General features: G+C 35.5%; 1 protein-coding gene across 1 annotated transcript in view; it reads left to right on the plus strand.

Moving 5' to 3' along the window:
* Positions 1 to 15,896, plus strand: part of JMY (junction mediating and regulatory protein, p53 cofactor) — a 42,128-nt gene extending 26,232 nt beyond the window's left edge. Inside the window, exons 8-11 of the mRNA XM_063295562.1 lie at positions 615 to 710; positions 1,573 to 2,104; positions 3,187 to 3,496; positions 9,190 to 15,896. Of these exons, the coding sequence (XP_063151632.1) occupies positions 615 to 710; positions 1,573 to 2,104; positions 3,187 to 3,494 (936 nt within the window). The 3' untranslated portion in view covers positions 3,495 to 3,496; positions 9,190 to 15,896. The remainder of the gene's footprint in view (positions 1 to 614; positions 711 to 1,572; positions 2,105 to 3,186; positions 3,497 to 9,189) is intronic.
* The last annotated feature ends 1,501 nt before the right edge of the window (positions 15,897 to 17,397 follow it).

The following is a 17,397-nucleotide window of genomic DNA, read 5'->3' on the forward strand; positions in this document are numbered from 1 at the left end:
ATTTTATCACAGTGAGGCAGCAAGTGCTATTAATAAAAAAGTATTTTTGGACAGCTACAGATACATTAATATTTCAAATTATTATAGTTTACGATAGGCCAATAATCACCAGTTGTTTGGGCAGAAGAAAAAATATATACACGTGCAATATATGCTTATTGTTTAAGCTAGTATGATCCCTAAAACTTGTGCAGTGAGAATGAAAAATTAGCTTGATATAGAACAGCATACTTTTCGCATTCCTGTGTATCTTGACGCTTTTGCATTCTGAAATGTTAAGATAAAACATGTATTATTTTTACCAAATTGTTATATCTGTCTACCTACCTACCTACCTATCACCATCATTTGGCAGAAAGAGCTATTTATGATATGTGTCATGTTTTCTTTTTAAAATTTCAGTTTAGCAACCTTTGTTTCAGCAATCATTTCCTCCCTCCAGTTTTCTGGTTTTATCAATTATTCCTGAAGGCAATTTCAAAATGTAAGGCCTTAGAATTAATCCTATTATATTGTCTTCTGAGGGAAGAAAATAGTAGACTCTTTGGGAGGCATTACTCTTGCCTCCCAAATTTCTGTTCCTCTTCTGTTTTACCATTTTGTTTTGTTCTCAGAAAAGAGAGCAGTTACAAGATGAGGTAGAACGAAAAAGCTCATGGGTTAGTCAGGAACGACAGAAAACATTGGACAGACTTCGAACATTTAAACAGGTAATTTGAAGAAGATGAACTTCATTGGAATTTTCCTATATTAGCTAAATTATTGTTTAAGTGCACTATCTGAACAGGTACCTCTATGGAGTCTGAATTAGCTGTAACTCCCTATCATCTATACACATAATGTGTGAATCAGTTATTAAATTATACATCACGAGAAAATAATAAAGAAGCTTAGAATATTCTTCAGATAATTTTTATTTCAAGTCTCAGCTAGAAGGCAAGAGTAATTATACTTGAATCTTCTATAATGGATTTTTCGATTTAGTTATGTACATTATATAGCCTTTCAGGTGCCTTTATGGTTTTCTGTAAAGGCATGAAGATTTTGTTTAAAAAGAAAAAAGTTTCCTTGATTTCTTTAAATGAGTTTTAAAATAGGAAGATGGTTTCAAAGTTCAGTTTCCCATATTTGTTATGTTTTGTAACTTCCATCTGATGATTTTTGATATGGTTCTTGCTGAGCATTGGGGTTACCAAAAATCAGTGTTTATACCACTAAGGTTGTTGAAAAAATGTGGAGGAATAAAGATGTTCTCCATATAAATGCAATTTGCATTAATTGCATAAAAGTAGAAAATTTACCTTGAACTTGAATAAAGTTTTCTTCTTCCAATGGAAATAAATTATTGTTACAGCATTCTAAGCTTTCTACATTCCACCTCTTTGGAAAAAGTGATTCCAATATTGTCTTTCTGCTTTCCTCTTTCCTCTTTTTATTTAAAGTTTCTGGCATTTTTAGACATGAAATATGTAAATGTCTTGTTACTGTAACTTTTTAAAAGGATGTTTGTATATTGGGCACCAGAAGTGTTAAGATTCTATAATTTAAATTCTTCTTTTCTTTCTTTCTAAGCGCTATCCTGGGCAGGTAATTCTCAAATCAACTAGACTTCAGCTGGCTCATGCAAGAAGAAAAAGTACAGCCACTTTAACATCTTGTCTAGATCATCCCCCATCTTTACCAGTAACTACACAGACAGATAACATGGAGCAAGAAAAAGTAATCCAGCCTTTACAAAAACAGGAGTCTGGAAGCTTAGGACAACTTGAAGATACTTTTTTATCTCCTAGTGTTGTTACCTCTGAATTTTCTCAAACTGATTCTCTTCCAACTATCATTAGTAATGAATTTCATTCAAATACAATCAGTGAGGCACCATTTCCTCCTCTACCACCTCCACCACCACCACCTCTGCCCACCAAGGAAGAATCTACTCAGTGTTCTGAAAAAAGCATTAGTCCAGTTAAACAAAGCAGTGCAGAGAAGCCAGCGCCACTGATCACCATTGCACCATCAGCTCATTTTTTTGATAGCAGCCAGTTAGTCAGTGCCAAGAAAAAACTAAAGAAAACTGGTGATATAGAAGGATTGCAAAGAAGAAGAGGTACTTTCTAATTTCTTTTGAATGGGGTTATGTGAAAAGAAAAATCAGTGTTTGTTTACTATTGTTTTGGCTAATAATTAAAAATAATGGCCAGGATCCAAATGATTACATTAGTTTGTCACACTAAAGAGAACTTGGAGATTGTACATCATGAACAATATCTCCCTAAGAAGCCACATGTCAAAATGTATTTGAAACCAAGAGTTCCTTCAAAGGCATTTATAATATGACCTGAACTTTTGGGGGTGGGGGGAGATCAATAATAGATTTTTAATTTCCAGTTGGGAATACTGTGTTACTACCATGTGGACCTCTTTCTTAACTAACAACATATATTGTTGTTAGCTGCATTAGCGCTGTTTCCGACAACATATGAAAAACCTAACCATCCAACAACATCAGTTTTATATCTATTTATTACTTAAATATATATCTCTCCATTGTTGCCTCTCCATCAGGGACTACTTGACTGAGGCTACCTGTTTCTGGATTTAAGAAATCCCAACCGTAAAAAAGTAGGCATACTGTAGCCTGCACAAGAGATGAGTAGTAGAGGTTTATGATTTGAAAAATCATCCCTACCCCTTGTGATCTAAACAGTTCCCTTTCCTTTGTTTAGAATGGGAAACAAATACTTAACAAAACTGTCCATTGAAAGAAGACAGAGATATGCAGAAGATATACTCTCCTGTGTCAGTTCTATTTGTTCTGTTTTGTTTTTGCTTTCTATGAAGGAAAAGTTACATTAAAAGCTTATTTGGTGGAAACAGTATTTAATTTTAATGTGCCATAAATAGGATTGTTTATCCTATTTATTTAGATTATTTATGTGATCTGGGATGTTGCCCCCTCCTTAAGTCAAACATAGATTTTCCTAGGACCATGTTGTAGCTATTGTGCAAGCCCAAGAAGATACATGGCTTCTTTAAGGAGATGCCAAAACATACAGCGAGTGAGCTCATGCTAGATTTGAAGCATCCTTCTCATTTTGGATCTGAATACTTCACACTTTATTTAACAAGATAAAGTTAGAATTTGTAGTATGTAAACTTATAATTAGTGAGTCCTGCTGTTTTCTATAGTGAGTTCCCCAATGGATGAGGTTTTGGCTTCCCTGAAACGTGGCAGCTTCCACCTGAGGAAAGTTGAACAGAGAAATCTACCCCCATTTCCTGATGAAGATGACAGCAATAACATCTTGGCACAGATCAGAAAAGGCGTGAAGCTGAAGAAGGTTCCAAAGGACATTATGAGAGAATCATTCACAATTTTACCTGATGATGATCCTTTAACTCGCAGCATCCATGAAGCACTACGCCGAATTAAGGAGGCATCACCAGAGTCTGAAGATGAGGAAGAGAATCTACCATGCACAGACTGGGAAAATTAAGGGTAATTTTACCATAAGTATACAGCTGGTTTCTGTATGTAGTAGTAGTCTCTCAGATGATACAGCCTTCACAGGAATTAACATAAGCTTTTCTCCATAGGAGGGAAAATTGCAAATGCCTTAAGACTAACTGCCATTGTATACTCCATTATCTTATCTTCTTAAGATTTTAGACTAAAATAGCTTTATACCCATTAATACAGTTAATGTCATTAGCTATTAATTTTTCAAATTCAAGCAATAAATGCTAGCATTATAGGGGTCTACAAGAGATTTTGAAAGTAAGCAGAGAAAAAAATGAATATCAGAAAGGACATTTAGGAAGTGTCACATACTACTTTGTTCTTTTCTTATTTCTGAACATGCAGAAATATCTCTGCAATTTCCATATTCATAAAAGTGTATCGTAGTAACTCTAGAGGTTTGTAAATCTGCCTGAGATTATAATATTCTCTTGAGTCCTTCTGGGGTTTCAAACTAACTCAGAGATTTATGTGTATACTTTTCTTGGTAGGGAAGCTGGTTAGCTCAGGCATCATAATTCCCTATTTAAATTAGAAAGAAAAGACAGACAGATCTGAATTACTTCCAGCAATCTTCAGAGTGAATCGAGATTGTAGAGCTCATGAGCACAATATTTGACTTAACTTCCTTGCTTCTCCACATCACCTTGCTTTTTGATTATCTGGCCTGTTGAAGATTCAGAAACTTATAAACATATAGAGTCCTTGGTGCTCTCTGAGCTTGAGTGCTTACTTGCAGATGTTTCATTACCCAACTAGGCAACATCATCAGCGCGAGTGAGTGTGGGGTTTGCTCCCTGTTTATATACAGTAGCTTGCCCTGCCTGTGTTGGTGGGGGTGTGGTTTTCTCCTTCGTAGTCCTTTGATTAGGGTATTGTTTTCTGCTTGATTGTTTGCCTGGTGTTAATCCTTGATTACCTGGTTGTTGGCTGCTGGGGAGATGTGTTCTGATCTTTTTTTTCCTTCTTAGCTTTTTTATTGTCTCTTTTGAATGGTGTGTAAATATGTGTAAATAATGGTGTGTAAATAAGGAAGTACCAGGGAGAAAACCACACCCCCATCAAAACTGGCAGGGCAAGCTACTGCATATAAACAGGGAACAAACACTACAGTCACTTGTACTGATGACATTACCTAGTTGGGTAATGAAACATCTACAAACAAACAAACAAGCTCAGAGAGCAGCAAGGACTCCACAATTCTACCCTGAGCTATGTATATTCTTTCTTCTATTGGAATTTATAAACATGTTAGACATAGGAAAGCCATGTTAGTCTATGGCAGCCAAAAAAAATCTGGTGGTGACTTTACAGATGTACAAATTTTATTAAAAGGTGTACGTTTTTGTGAATTACAGCTTAACTTTATCAGATTCATGGAGTGGAAGGTTCAGTCACACTGAAATAGGGCATTAAGTCTTAATCTGATTTTTGGATTGCAGACTGAATTCAAACATTTGCTGTGTTAGTGGAATGTAAGACTTCCTCTCATCATGGTTATTATCAATTTGTCAAAGATGGTCCTACCAAATTAATAAATGAATTGGCATACTAATAGCTAATTACTAGTAAATTTAATAAAAATGAAGGTCATGTCTGAAGTCTTTAAAGCAAGTTTTCCAGTTAAGAAAGCTTTCATTTAATACTGTAGCCTAGCGAACATTCAATTACTGTATCTCTTTCAATATATGTTTTACTGCAGAATAATTTACATAATAAATGAACAGTTATAGATGCAAGTGTTGGACTCATGCATAGCTCTATCTGCAGTAGCGAAGCATATTAAGCTGTCCAGTATCTGGGCCAGAAATGCTAATGATGCTGGATTCCAATAGATAGCAACTCAAGGATATTTTTCCCAGTTCCAATACACCAAATCCATTTAACTGGAGATGCCACAAATTGAACCTGAAGGCTTCTATGTGCAGAGCAGATGTATTGCTGCTCAATAGTGGCTTCTTCCTGGACATCCATATGCATACCTGCTGCACAAATGATCAGTGAGATCTTACAATAATCCTCTGGGCAGGCTATCTCAGACTGGCTATTTTTAGTCTCTTTCCAATATTCTGAAAGAAGGATTTAAAACAAGGGCTTGTGCACTTGCAATAATGACTGGGTAGCAAGTGCTTTCTGTTTTAGTAACCATTTTCATGACTTGTTGTCAAGACTGATGGTCTGCTGTTTTATTTTTTATTACATTTGTACTGTACCATTTCTCTTCAGAGTTCAGAGCATCTCAACTCATTTTAGCCTGGCAAAAGACAGATTGGGTTGAGACTGAGCATGCTCAGGGTCATCCACTGAGCTCCTTGTCAAATTGGGACATGAATGTGTGTCTCCCTAATCTATACTGAATTCATTTACCCCGGCATTATACTATTATGCCTAAATTCTGTCCCTTAGTGTCAAGGGATGATGTAGGGCTAGGATGACCAAAGCTGCTGCTTGCACTGCCTCCTACCCAAGACCTTCAAGCCTCCTTTGGTTTCTTTGGACATTGGGAAACCCTGACTACAGTAACAGCCAATATGGAGGCTGGCAGGGCAATAGGAGGATTCCAATAACAACTTCCCCTTTACAAGATGGAGAATTACTAAGTTATTAATTGTATGGTCTTCTGTGACATAGTTTATGCTTTTCTTATTTCGTAAGAATATATCTTCTAGGCTGGTATGAAAATTTACTGAACTTACTGCCATTATTTTCACTCTCCAGTCTGTCCCATAGGAGAATGAAAAAATTGGCAGTTAAGTCCCAACACCCCTTGAGTTGCTGCAGCTCCTGGAGGAACACAAAATCACTCACTCGCTCCCCACAACCATGTTTGTGCATATATTGTGCATTTGTCTGTCCTGCTGCAAAACAAATTTTCCATAACCCATAATGGTTGTTGTGAGAAGAAGTTACTTGCCTGCAAAGGCTCCATTCCTTTTGTCCCTATTAAAAGCCACTGCAGGCTTTGGTGTGAAAGGACTGCATGTCAACATTTTTGCAGCCAGGAAACTTTTCACAATAACTAACAATGGTTATTTGTTGTAATGCCGAAGTGGAAAACACAGTCTTAAATATTTTGAACTGTAAATCCTTTCAACTTTTCTCTCAAGGAAAATATTTCAGAGTGAGCACAGGTGAAATTGACAAATGTTTTGTCTGTTTCCCTGTTCTGTCTGCCTTGCCAGCTGCAAAATACCAGATTGCTGCTTGATTTTTTCCTAGAGACTGCTTGAAACTGAAGTTCCCAAAATATATATTCTGAACAGAAGTTCGGGGAGTTGGTGGTGGGAGGAGGGAAGAATAATGATTTTCTTGAGTTCAAAATTTGGAAGGCAAGAGTTCTTGCCAGTGAGGAAAACAAACCTCCCACAAGCTTAACATTCCAAAATGCTACAAAAGAAAATACTAGCTTTGTTGCAGTTTTAAATGTATTGCAGCTGAGCCAGGAATAGGTCTCACAATAGCCAGGAGTTAGGTCTCACAATTTCTGTGGGACCATGGAGGTCCAGAGCTACTTCAGACCGGTAGACAGTCATCATTGTCAGGGGCATCTGCAGGGGAAATAAATAAAAAAGCCAAGATGGTGGTACAACTCCCTCTGTGGACACATCTGCTCATTGGAGATGTCCTTAGCATGATAATGTTTCTTTGAATAGAACAGAATATATATAGCTCAGGGTTGAACTGTGCTACACACCATTATTGCCTGATGTTAATTCCTGCTTATCTGGGTGTTGGCTGCTGGAGAGGAGGTCTTCTGGACTGGTTGTTTCCTTCTTAGCTTTTTTATTGTCTCTTTTGAATGGTGTTTAAATATGGTTTATTTCTGTGTGTCTATTGATGGTTGATTTATCTGAATGCCAAGCTTCCAGGAATTCCCTAGCATTTTTAGAATTAGCTTGGTCTAGGATGCTTACCATTTCCCAGGTGAAACTGTGGTTGAGTCTGTTCATGTGTTGTGAGATTAAGGAGTTTTCATCATGTCTTCTGACCGCTAGTTGGTGTTCATGGATGTGCTCTGCTAGACTTCTGCCAGTCTGACCTACATAGTGGCTGTTATAGTCCTTACACTGTATGTTAAAATGCAGTGACCAGACCTGGATGTAATATTTTGTTTGCAGTCTGATTGGTCTGTAGTTATCTGGGTCCTCTTTTTTTCCCATTTATGAAAATACCAACAACATTTGCTCTTCCCCAATCCTCTGATACTAATACCCATCCTCCATGATTTTTCAGAGATTACCAGAAAGGGTATCTAAGATGATCTCTGCAAGTTCTTTCAAGACTTGTCAGATGTAATTGGTCTGGTACTGGAGTTATAAACTTGTTCGTGGTAACTAGGTGCTCCCTGACTATCTCTTCAGTTCTCTTGCGTTCCTAGTTCTGTCTGTCAGTTGTTCTGCTTAAATCCTTAGAACACATTTCTTTGGGGAGAAAACTAAAGCCTTCACCCTAACCCCTGTAATTATCTTGCCATCTTCATCCACCAGTGGGCCTACCCCTTCCTTTTTCATCCTTTTTCTTCCTTTCTTTAAAGTTAAAGGAACCATTTTTATGTTTTTAGCTTCCTGGCTCAAGTGTCTTTTGTACTTTAGTCTTTCTACTTTTGTTTCTGCAGATATTAGCTAATTGCTTGCACAATTTGTTGGTAATTATACTCATTTTCTATTTCCTATACATATCGTTTTTAACTCTTAGCTTGGTTGAAACCCCCTAAACTGTCCAATTCATTGCTCAGCAGAACGGTATGTAATTATATTTCTAGTATCTTATTTTAATTATTAAATTTATATGGCCACCTATCTAACCAATGGCACTCTGGCTGGCAAACAGAGGTAAAACACTATACACAATTAAAATCAATTTAAAAAATCAAATTTTGGCCCTGTAAAAATCACACTACCCACATAGCAAACACACAGTGTCTGGGGGAAAACCTGGGTCTTCATGGTCTTCAGGAAGGCCAGCAAGGTCAGGGCTGTCCAAATTTCCATGAGAAGACAGTTCGATAAGGCAGGCAACATGACAAAGAAGGCATGCTTCCTATGTCCCATGAGGCAGCATTGCTTCAGTTCAGAACTGCTTCATTTGAAAGCTCCCTTTGCACCCACAGTGGTTTCCTAAGCTGTCCATGTTTTGCTCACTAGAATGGTTTACAATTGTCTTTCAGTACCTTATTTTTCAGAGGTTTCCAACCATCCTGCATTACTTTGTCCTGAAGATACCCATCTATGGGACCCTATTTAGTGTTTCTCTAAGCTTAAGGAAATCAGCTGTCTTTATGCAGAGGCTGAAATAGAATTTTGATTTTATTTGAAATTGGCAGTCCTGAAATTTTGTGTGCATGTATTATGCTCCAATTTCTCTTTCTGTAGAATATTTTAACTACATTTTTTAATTAATAGCTTAGCATCCAGTCAGAATGGCAACATTCTTCAGTTGTACATCTTTAATTCTCTGATGCAAGCCAGTTTATTTCTGTTAAAGAGCAAAAGAAATGAATCTTTCATTAGCACAATTTTTTAAAAAAATGGTGGTAGGATGTTCTATAAAATAAAGCTGATTGATCAAGATGGGAAAAAAGGATAGATGCTTTCAACAGTAGCCAATTTTAATGTAGCCCAAAGAGTAACTTGCAAGTAATCTTTCAACTTCCTTTGTTTTTGTTTTAACAGGTCTGAGGATTCCACTGAATATGATATTCTTTCACATTCTGACCATTCATAATCAACAGTATGATCATCTTCACTCTAGGAGAAATTTATTCTGAGAAAATATTTGATATGTGCATGAATACATTTTTTAAATTCATAGAAGATTCTGGTTGGACCAAAAGCTGCGTTACTTAAATGCACATTTTGCATAACTCTGAGGAGAGAGAACCTTTTAAAATATTTTCTGATTCTTCACTCACTTTTTACATATGTGTGAAACATGTCAGCAGCTGTTTGCAGTCAAGCTTCTTCCCAGCATAATTTATTAGGACAAGTATGAAGTCTGACCGTTAGTTCATTGAAGGCATCAGTGTTGAAGAAAAAATATTGCTACATTGACATCAATTTCTTATTACAGCAACAGGAATTCATATAAAACTTCATTTTATGCAGGAGGTAGATTTGAAAGAAGAATGTATTTCTTAACTACTAATAGTTCAAAATACAAATGAGTTTGAAAGTGAAAACAAATGGTTATGCATTAAATGGAAAATACCCTAAGTATGAAATTCATGTATTTAAGAATTTGTTTACAGTCTAATACATTATAAAATGATATATAGCAAAACCCTTAGAAGGCCATGGATACTGTATACACCTTATATTTTTAACTTAGATTTTTTTTTGTTTGTGCTCTTACAAATAGTAACATTTTAATTGCAGGGCTGAGTTATAATAAAGTTATACATTTTATTTATAGAAGCAATATTTTATAATGAGAATACTTAAAATTATTTTTATCTATTTGTTTGACTGTTCTTTGATTACTCTAAGGAACTTTTATTTAAGGAGAATGCAAAATTGAAATAAGATTTTACTTCTAAGTTGTGAAAATTATGATTCCCTCCCCCCTCCATTTTCATTATTCCCATTCATTGTTAGAAATATATTTGAATTATGTAATACTCTATTTTATTGTAAATAATTTCCTTTTAACCCCAAGTTAAGGTCTAAAGGAGACCAAACCTTCAGTATAGTGAATACTTAAAGGAATGTATCCCTAAACAGCATGTCTAATAGCTGCAGGCAGCTCATTTTGTAGTGTCAGAATACTAAGCAGTATTTCTGCACCAGGGCTAATCTTGTCCTGTTAAAACTGTTTGATCAAAATTTCAGTGCAGGAGAATCTTGAGTTTGGCCAGCTCCTTCTTTTAAAGTGTACTATGCTTGAAAAAGGATAAGATCCTTAATCTTAGGGGAAAAAAACATGTTAGAATTATTTACCATACTCATTTATTGTCCTGTTCCAGGGATATTGTATGAGCTTTGCATATTGAAAGGAATGCATATAGTAATTCTACTTACCTTTTGGAACAAGAGGTTAATTGTCTTGCCCTTTCTTCTTTTTACAAATAGTTGGAAATACCATAATACTTTTAAATACGTTATGCAACTTAGCCCAACTCAACTGGGTCTTACTTGCAATCCCCTTGTCCATTAATGACAATATTGAATATTTTAAAGTGATGCCTGCTATTCTATACTTGGCAGGTGTATTTTTTCAGATGCTTATTGCCTTATGTAATCTGAAATGCTGTCCTGTAAAGGAAAGCTTAAAATAGTATGAGTTCCATTAACATAGGAGCACTATCCAGTTTGGGAGAAAAATAATATTGGTTATATTAACATCAGATATTCATTTCATTAAAAAATTGAACATAATATGTTATTCATAGTTATAATCCCAGATAATGCAGGGTTCTGTGGCAATAATTCATAATTGCAAAATGTAACTGTTAATTTTTAGCAAAAACCATAATGTCTGTACTGTGCTAATGGTTAGTCATGTCCACAATAAATATACTGTGTTTGAATTTTTAGCTATGGCACAAAACATGAACTTCTAAAATGAAGGTGACACATGGATCATGCTGAGCTTTGTGTAATCATTTGCAGCAGAAGTTTCAAGCAACGCATTTCCCTGGGCCCTTTACCCGAGATAGTACTAGACCTTCTGTGCGAAGATACAGAAGTCTTTCCACTGTTTTACATCCACAGGTTTTGAATCTATGGGAGAAGTATATGAAGCTCTCAGTCTTTTACAGTTGAGATTTTTGCCTTGAAAACTGCACGAATGTTTTTTAAAAATATAATTAATTATTGCAAGAATATGAAAATGGCGTGTGTCTATAAAAATGGCTTGTTTGTAGGAACCTATACACTGGTTGCTGTACAATGGTTGATCTCATGCCCAGAGTTTTCCCTTTGGAGTGCAAATATTCATAATCTGCTAGGATGAGAAGGTTGGTTCAGTTGTCACTTCAGAGGACAGTAGCAGTAGTTATTGATCAATACCATGTGCTGTTGTCATAGTCAAGTTTTTGACTAGAAGCAATTCTTCTGTTTATTGCTTAAAGCCCATTGTATATAATAGTTGTGGCAGGCTAAGAAGTCATAGTGCTCAAGTCTGCACGTTTCTCACAATAAACTTATAAAGTACGTAGGCATTTAAGAAAATATCTTAGTGAAGGTTGTTTGAAAAATGAATTCCAGTATTTTAATGCTGCACGCTGCCTTGCAACTGTATTTCGTATTGCAAATGAATGACAAATTTAAGTTAGCTTTTTATCCATAACTCAGTATATCAGTAAATTATCTGAGCATATTCCAAAAGAAGCTGAAAGGGATGGTAAATGCCAAGTGTTAAGTAATATGATTTGGGAAATATAGAGGCCCAAGTCATTTAACTCTTTCCACCAGAAAACATGTTTAAGGTAAAGGGGAACAGTAGTACTCACAAAGTGGCTTCATCACCTATATAATGATTAAAAGAGTTATGTTTTTATTAATTGCTTGGGGGGTATGGTTATTTACATTAATTTAGCATATATACCTTTGCTTCTAATTTCGATCTTTTCCTCACAGAACTTTTCAAAATGGTGCAGCTTATATGTTAAAAATTATAATCACAGAAACAGGTTTAATGGCATTAAATTGCATTTTGCAGGGATATAGGAAGCTTGTGTATTTCACACTAAGAAGTCTTTCCTCTTGGGCTTCATTTTAGGCAGCTACTGCTTTCATAGTATTGGTTCGTTTTTGTAATGGTGCCCTGTGAAGAAGAGGAAACTTCCACTAACTGTCAACATTTTATTTTATTTGCACTGCCTTTAAAGAGTGAATTGTAACTTAAACCATATGGATTTATGGGTGTAATTTATTTTAACTATGCTTTATAATCCAGGTACTGAAGGTAGTCATAATGATCTCAAAAGATGAAGCAGAATGTGTCTAATGTTACAAAGGCATACAAGTGAAACTTCTTGCAGCAGTTGAAAGCACCTTATTTTCTATCAATAATGACACCAATCAAGCAACAGCAGTCTTCATATTAAAACATATGGGAGGAAATACTTGCATTGAATGTAGGCTTCTCTGTCAGTCTGATAATAATTGAAGCAAGCTAACTGTTTGATATAGTCCTGGGCAGTCAGATTTTCACTGTAAACTATTCTTCAGTAGACCAAGCTTTGGCAGAAAAATACACATTTTTTCAGTTACTACATTAACAGCTGGAAAAATAAAGCACTAGTTGCTTTTATCCTATAAATGCAGCTAATTTTATGTTTTGAATGAAACAAGCATATGTTAATTACTGAAGAAAATCTTACATAATTCATTGATCGGAGCTATATGGACATCTCACATGTAACTTTTTAAAAATTATTTCCTAATATTTTGCACAGCCCTATGTGTTGTTTAAGACAATTCATGTCGGATTCCTAGATAGTACTTCAGAAACAGAAGCAAAAAGAAGCCCATTTTTATTGGGCCCTTAAAAAACTATAATGGCTTACAAACGCCTTGAGCCAGAAATTTATTTTTCAGTTTTCACACTCTGATTACAAAAAAATAGCCAAAGGCCTAATTCAGGAAATTCTTTGCCCTGGTCTTGTACCCAAGGTGAGAAAATATTGCACTTTCCAACGCTTAATTGTAGAGGAAATAGACTTAGCAGCAAACTGGTTCTGCCTTCTTGAACCAAAGAGGTGAAATAAATCTGAGTTTGGCCTGTTTGCTTCATACTGAGACTCAACAAGGGCTGTCATCATTGGGCAACGATATTGCTGCAACTGGCAAAAAAGCATCTCCAATATACTTCACCATATACATTTTTGAAGAAGTAATGTGCCATGGCCTAGTTTGGTTATAGTGTGCTACCTTATAATTTAGAATATAATTTGCAACATTGTAGTTAGTATAATGTGGCTGCAAGAGAAGATTTCTTATTAGCTATAGTTCATGTGATACTCTATTGGATATTGCATTTGATCTAGTTTCAGGACCTTGGCCGCAATTGCTTAATGTTTGTAACATCATGTTCTCCCATTTTGAAATAAGATATACACTAAAACTAGACTTGGGTTTTTTAGAAGGAAAAACATCAGAAAAGACTGGTTTTTGTCCTGTCAGCTGAGACCATCATCTTCCAGAAAAGAACATCCTCAAGCCACCAAATTTACCTTTGATGTATAATATAGTTTATTGAAGTAACATTAAATTGTCATTTGTGTATTTGGCAGTCTCTGATAAGTCAACTTTAGCTAGTCATAGCTAGCTATTCAATTTAACTATTAAAATCAGTTACCATTAAAATTGGTTACTAAATCTCACTGTCACACTTTATTATTTTGTCCAAATTAGTACCTAGGATGTAGCTTATGCCTGGACACAGTATCAAAGTCATGGGTTGGAAGACAGAGTAAGGTTCCTACAATGATCATTTGATCACTGCCCCAAGCAGATCCACTTTTATACTCACTTTCATTTCTGTGGATCAATATGCTAACAAAAACAGTGATTGGATACTAAGCTTATTTAAAATATCTCACTATAATCCCTGTTTAAGAGGCAGACTGACTTTGTTTTGGATATAGTCTATAGGAATTACAGCATTGCCTGAACAGGCTCTTGTTTGAGCAATTTAGTAGCATCACAATCATGCCCTACTGTGGACAATAATTTATTGAGAGGGAACATGCACTTCCTAAATTAAAATTTTCTTCTGATGCTTTTATTTTTTGTAGCCCTACTATGTCCCTGCTGTCATTTGGAGACTATATAACCCAAAGGGGGGAGAGAATGAAATCTACTACTGAATTGCGCTATACTGATGCAAACTTTCACATAAATTCAGAATCATGAAAGCAATCTCTTTTATGGATGTGCCCTTAAAGTGTTTGTTTTCCATTGTAAAATAATGGAATAATAGAATACCACTGTATGGTAGTGAGATGTCTAGTTTTGTGTTTATTTGATATACATCTATTTGTATATTTCTCATATCAACTACAAATTTTAATACCTATGATTCTATTCTGTTACATTTATATGTTGCCTCTCGTATCATTTTAGTAGCAAAAGATTTTCCCCCTATTTTAATTTTTTGTCTCTCCCTCTTTTCCTTCCTTTTTTTGGCAAAGATATATATCTTATATATAAGTTATCATTTTCCATGCTGAGTCAAGCATGCACAAATGCTCCCCCCACCCCGTCTATTTTAGGTTACAGGTGTGTCATGCTTTCCATACAGGTGAAAAGATAGTAAATTAGGGAGGCAGCTAAGATAAAGTCCTTGTCCCTAAGGTACTAGGTTTGGGTGTTTTTTAAAAAAAACATGGAATATTGTAAAACCTTTGCAGAAGGAGCAATCAAATATGTTTGCATATAGTCACACTTTAGGAATTATCATCACATGTTTTTGGAAGTAAACCAAAACAGGACATTTTGAGATCAAGGATCGGATCTTTCCAGTTTTTTTTTAAAGGTCAAGTTAGTTGCTGGCATTGCCAGATGAATATTCTGATAAATTTCTCTGTATCCTATCATTCTATTTTCCTGATTTAAACTACCTTCCTGCTATATTTTCTTCCAGGAAAAGTAGTACAGATTTCTGTATGCTTTTTTCCCCTCTAGGCAAACAGCAGATGGATGAATGATTATTAAATTGAGCGTGGGGAATTTATTCTTTATCCAATGTCTTCTGCATCCTTTGCTTGTACCTAATTAAAAATACCAGTGATGTCAGGATGGGTTTCCCAATGACACATTTTACTTGGTTCTTATATTCCTGTTGTTCTAATTAGGATTCATTGTTTTGAGTTGCCAATATCACAGTTATGTTAATATTTTACTGTAATGCAAAAGGCTGCCAACAAAGTTGCGTAGGTAAGTACTAGTAAATATTCATGGTACATTTCATTTTTAAGCTAAAAATAAAAACGTAATTGATCAACTATTCATTGATCTAGTTATAGAGTAAAATTTAAATTAACACCTTGCTACACTTTTAACACAGCTGTATTTAATGGACACTATAAATGGGCATTTCTAAACATATTCCTGCAAACTTTTGCAATACTTTTATAATGCTCAGTGTTCTAAAGTATTAAGCAAAATGCATAAACTAAATGAGCATTCTTAATATTTTGAAATTTTAAAAAGTTTAAACTATTTTTTTGCTTGTTTTTCTTGTAGTGCAGTCTTTCAGTAATTTTATTATATTGCTTTGTATTTCATGTTTTCTACTATCATGGCTTCAAAATTCAAACCTGTACCAAAAGTCCTAAATGACTCTCTTAAACATGCAATGTAATAACATACTTCAAGTTTTTGGTGCTTAAAAATTGCTCCTTCATTTCCTTAAATAAAAGATATTTATTTGAATATAGCTTCTGTCATGAGTAGACGCTGTCACATTGCTTGGGGGGAGGAGGTGATTCAGATCCCTTTTTGCAGTTCTTATTCTGTTGGCAGTTCATATAACATGTTAAACCAAAATCAGTCAAATCAGGTTACAGCTTCAGCTCTTGTACAAAATTCAGATGAAATGAAGCCAGCTTAAGAAATCCTTTTCTAGATTCAACTCCTTCCAGTTTGGCCCCAGTGATGGTCTTATGTTCTGTCTGGACTGTGTTTACATTTACTGCAGACCTTGACTAATAGATTCCCTTTCTTTATCCCTTCTGATCCCATGAAAACAGAAAACACCACACTTTGACCATTTTTCTTGTCACTACAGCCAAAAAAGGAAAATGGCAGAATTCATTTCAATTTTATCTAGTAAAAAGCAGAAGAGAAGTCCATCATTTCACTGTTCTATTGTTCCACCAACAAACTTGTAAAATCAAAGGAACAGATTCACTGTTTCATTATTTCCTCAATGAACTTGTTAAAAAAAAATGGCCAGTGGCTGGAGGCATTCCTGTCATAATATGGAAGAACAACTTGGTGTGGAAGGATTTGCCTACAATGAAATTAAGTGCAGCAGGTGAACTGGTCAGCATCACTTGAGTGGCACTACTCAGGAAACACTACTTTTGATATATAGCAGAAAAAGATGCGTGGAAGTTGTCTTTTGGTGGACTGGGGGCAGGTAGAGGACATAGTGGTACATTCTTGTCCTTGAGAAATGCTCAGTGACCTATAGTCCTACTGTGGCAAGCTGGTCATATGAACAGGTCTTCGTGTAATATGCGGAACTAGCCACAGTCTAATTTAAATATTTTCTATTTGCTTTTGTGTAACAATTTTGAAAACTAAGTTAAAACAATTTTAAAGTGGAACCAGGTTTTTTTGGGGGGGCGAGGTCCCCATTTATAATGGAAGAAGAAACTTTTTATTGCTCCCTTTCCTGAAAAATTTGCTCCAATACAAGAGATGATTGGGAGGCATCCCCTAGATTGCAGTCTGTAAGTGCAAGGAGGTCTTCTGTTCATGCAGCTGGCATGGACTTCCCAGAGGTGCCATCATATTGATCATTATTATCCATAGTTTACATGTGAATTTCTTTCAAACAGGACCAATCAAATTGATGCTTTATTTGTCTAGCTTCCAGCTTGCTTATTAACATTAAAATGCTCATTAGGCAACAAAAGCCACTGGATAGAGTGGAACTTGATTCTGAATAAGCCCACATTGTTGCGATTGCTTCACTTGGTGAATTTTGTGTCCTGGGAATAAGGAATTCTAGGCGAAAAGTTGGAAGAATGAAATTATTGGAACATTCTGGAGTAGCGTTATGAGAAAGAGGCCCCAATAACCAACTTCCAGACAGGGATATACTTATAAAACCTTTTATGTCAAAGTCATAATTTCACAACATGACACTCTAATTCAAAATCCAGTAGCACCTGAAGAATTAAGGTAAATGCTGCCATCCAGTGAACA

Source organism: Candoia aspera, chromosome 2, assembly GCF_035149785.1.
Source record: "Candoia aspera isolate rCanAsp1 chromosome 2, rCanAsp1.hap2, whole genome shotgun sequence".
In the NCBI taxonomy this organism is placed as follows: Eukaryota; Metazoa; Chordata; class Lepidosauria; order Squamata; family Boidae; genus Candoia; species Candoia aspera.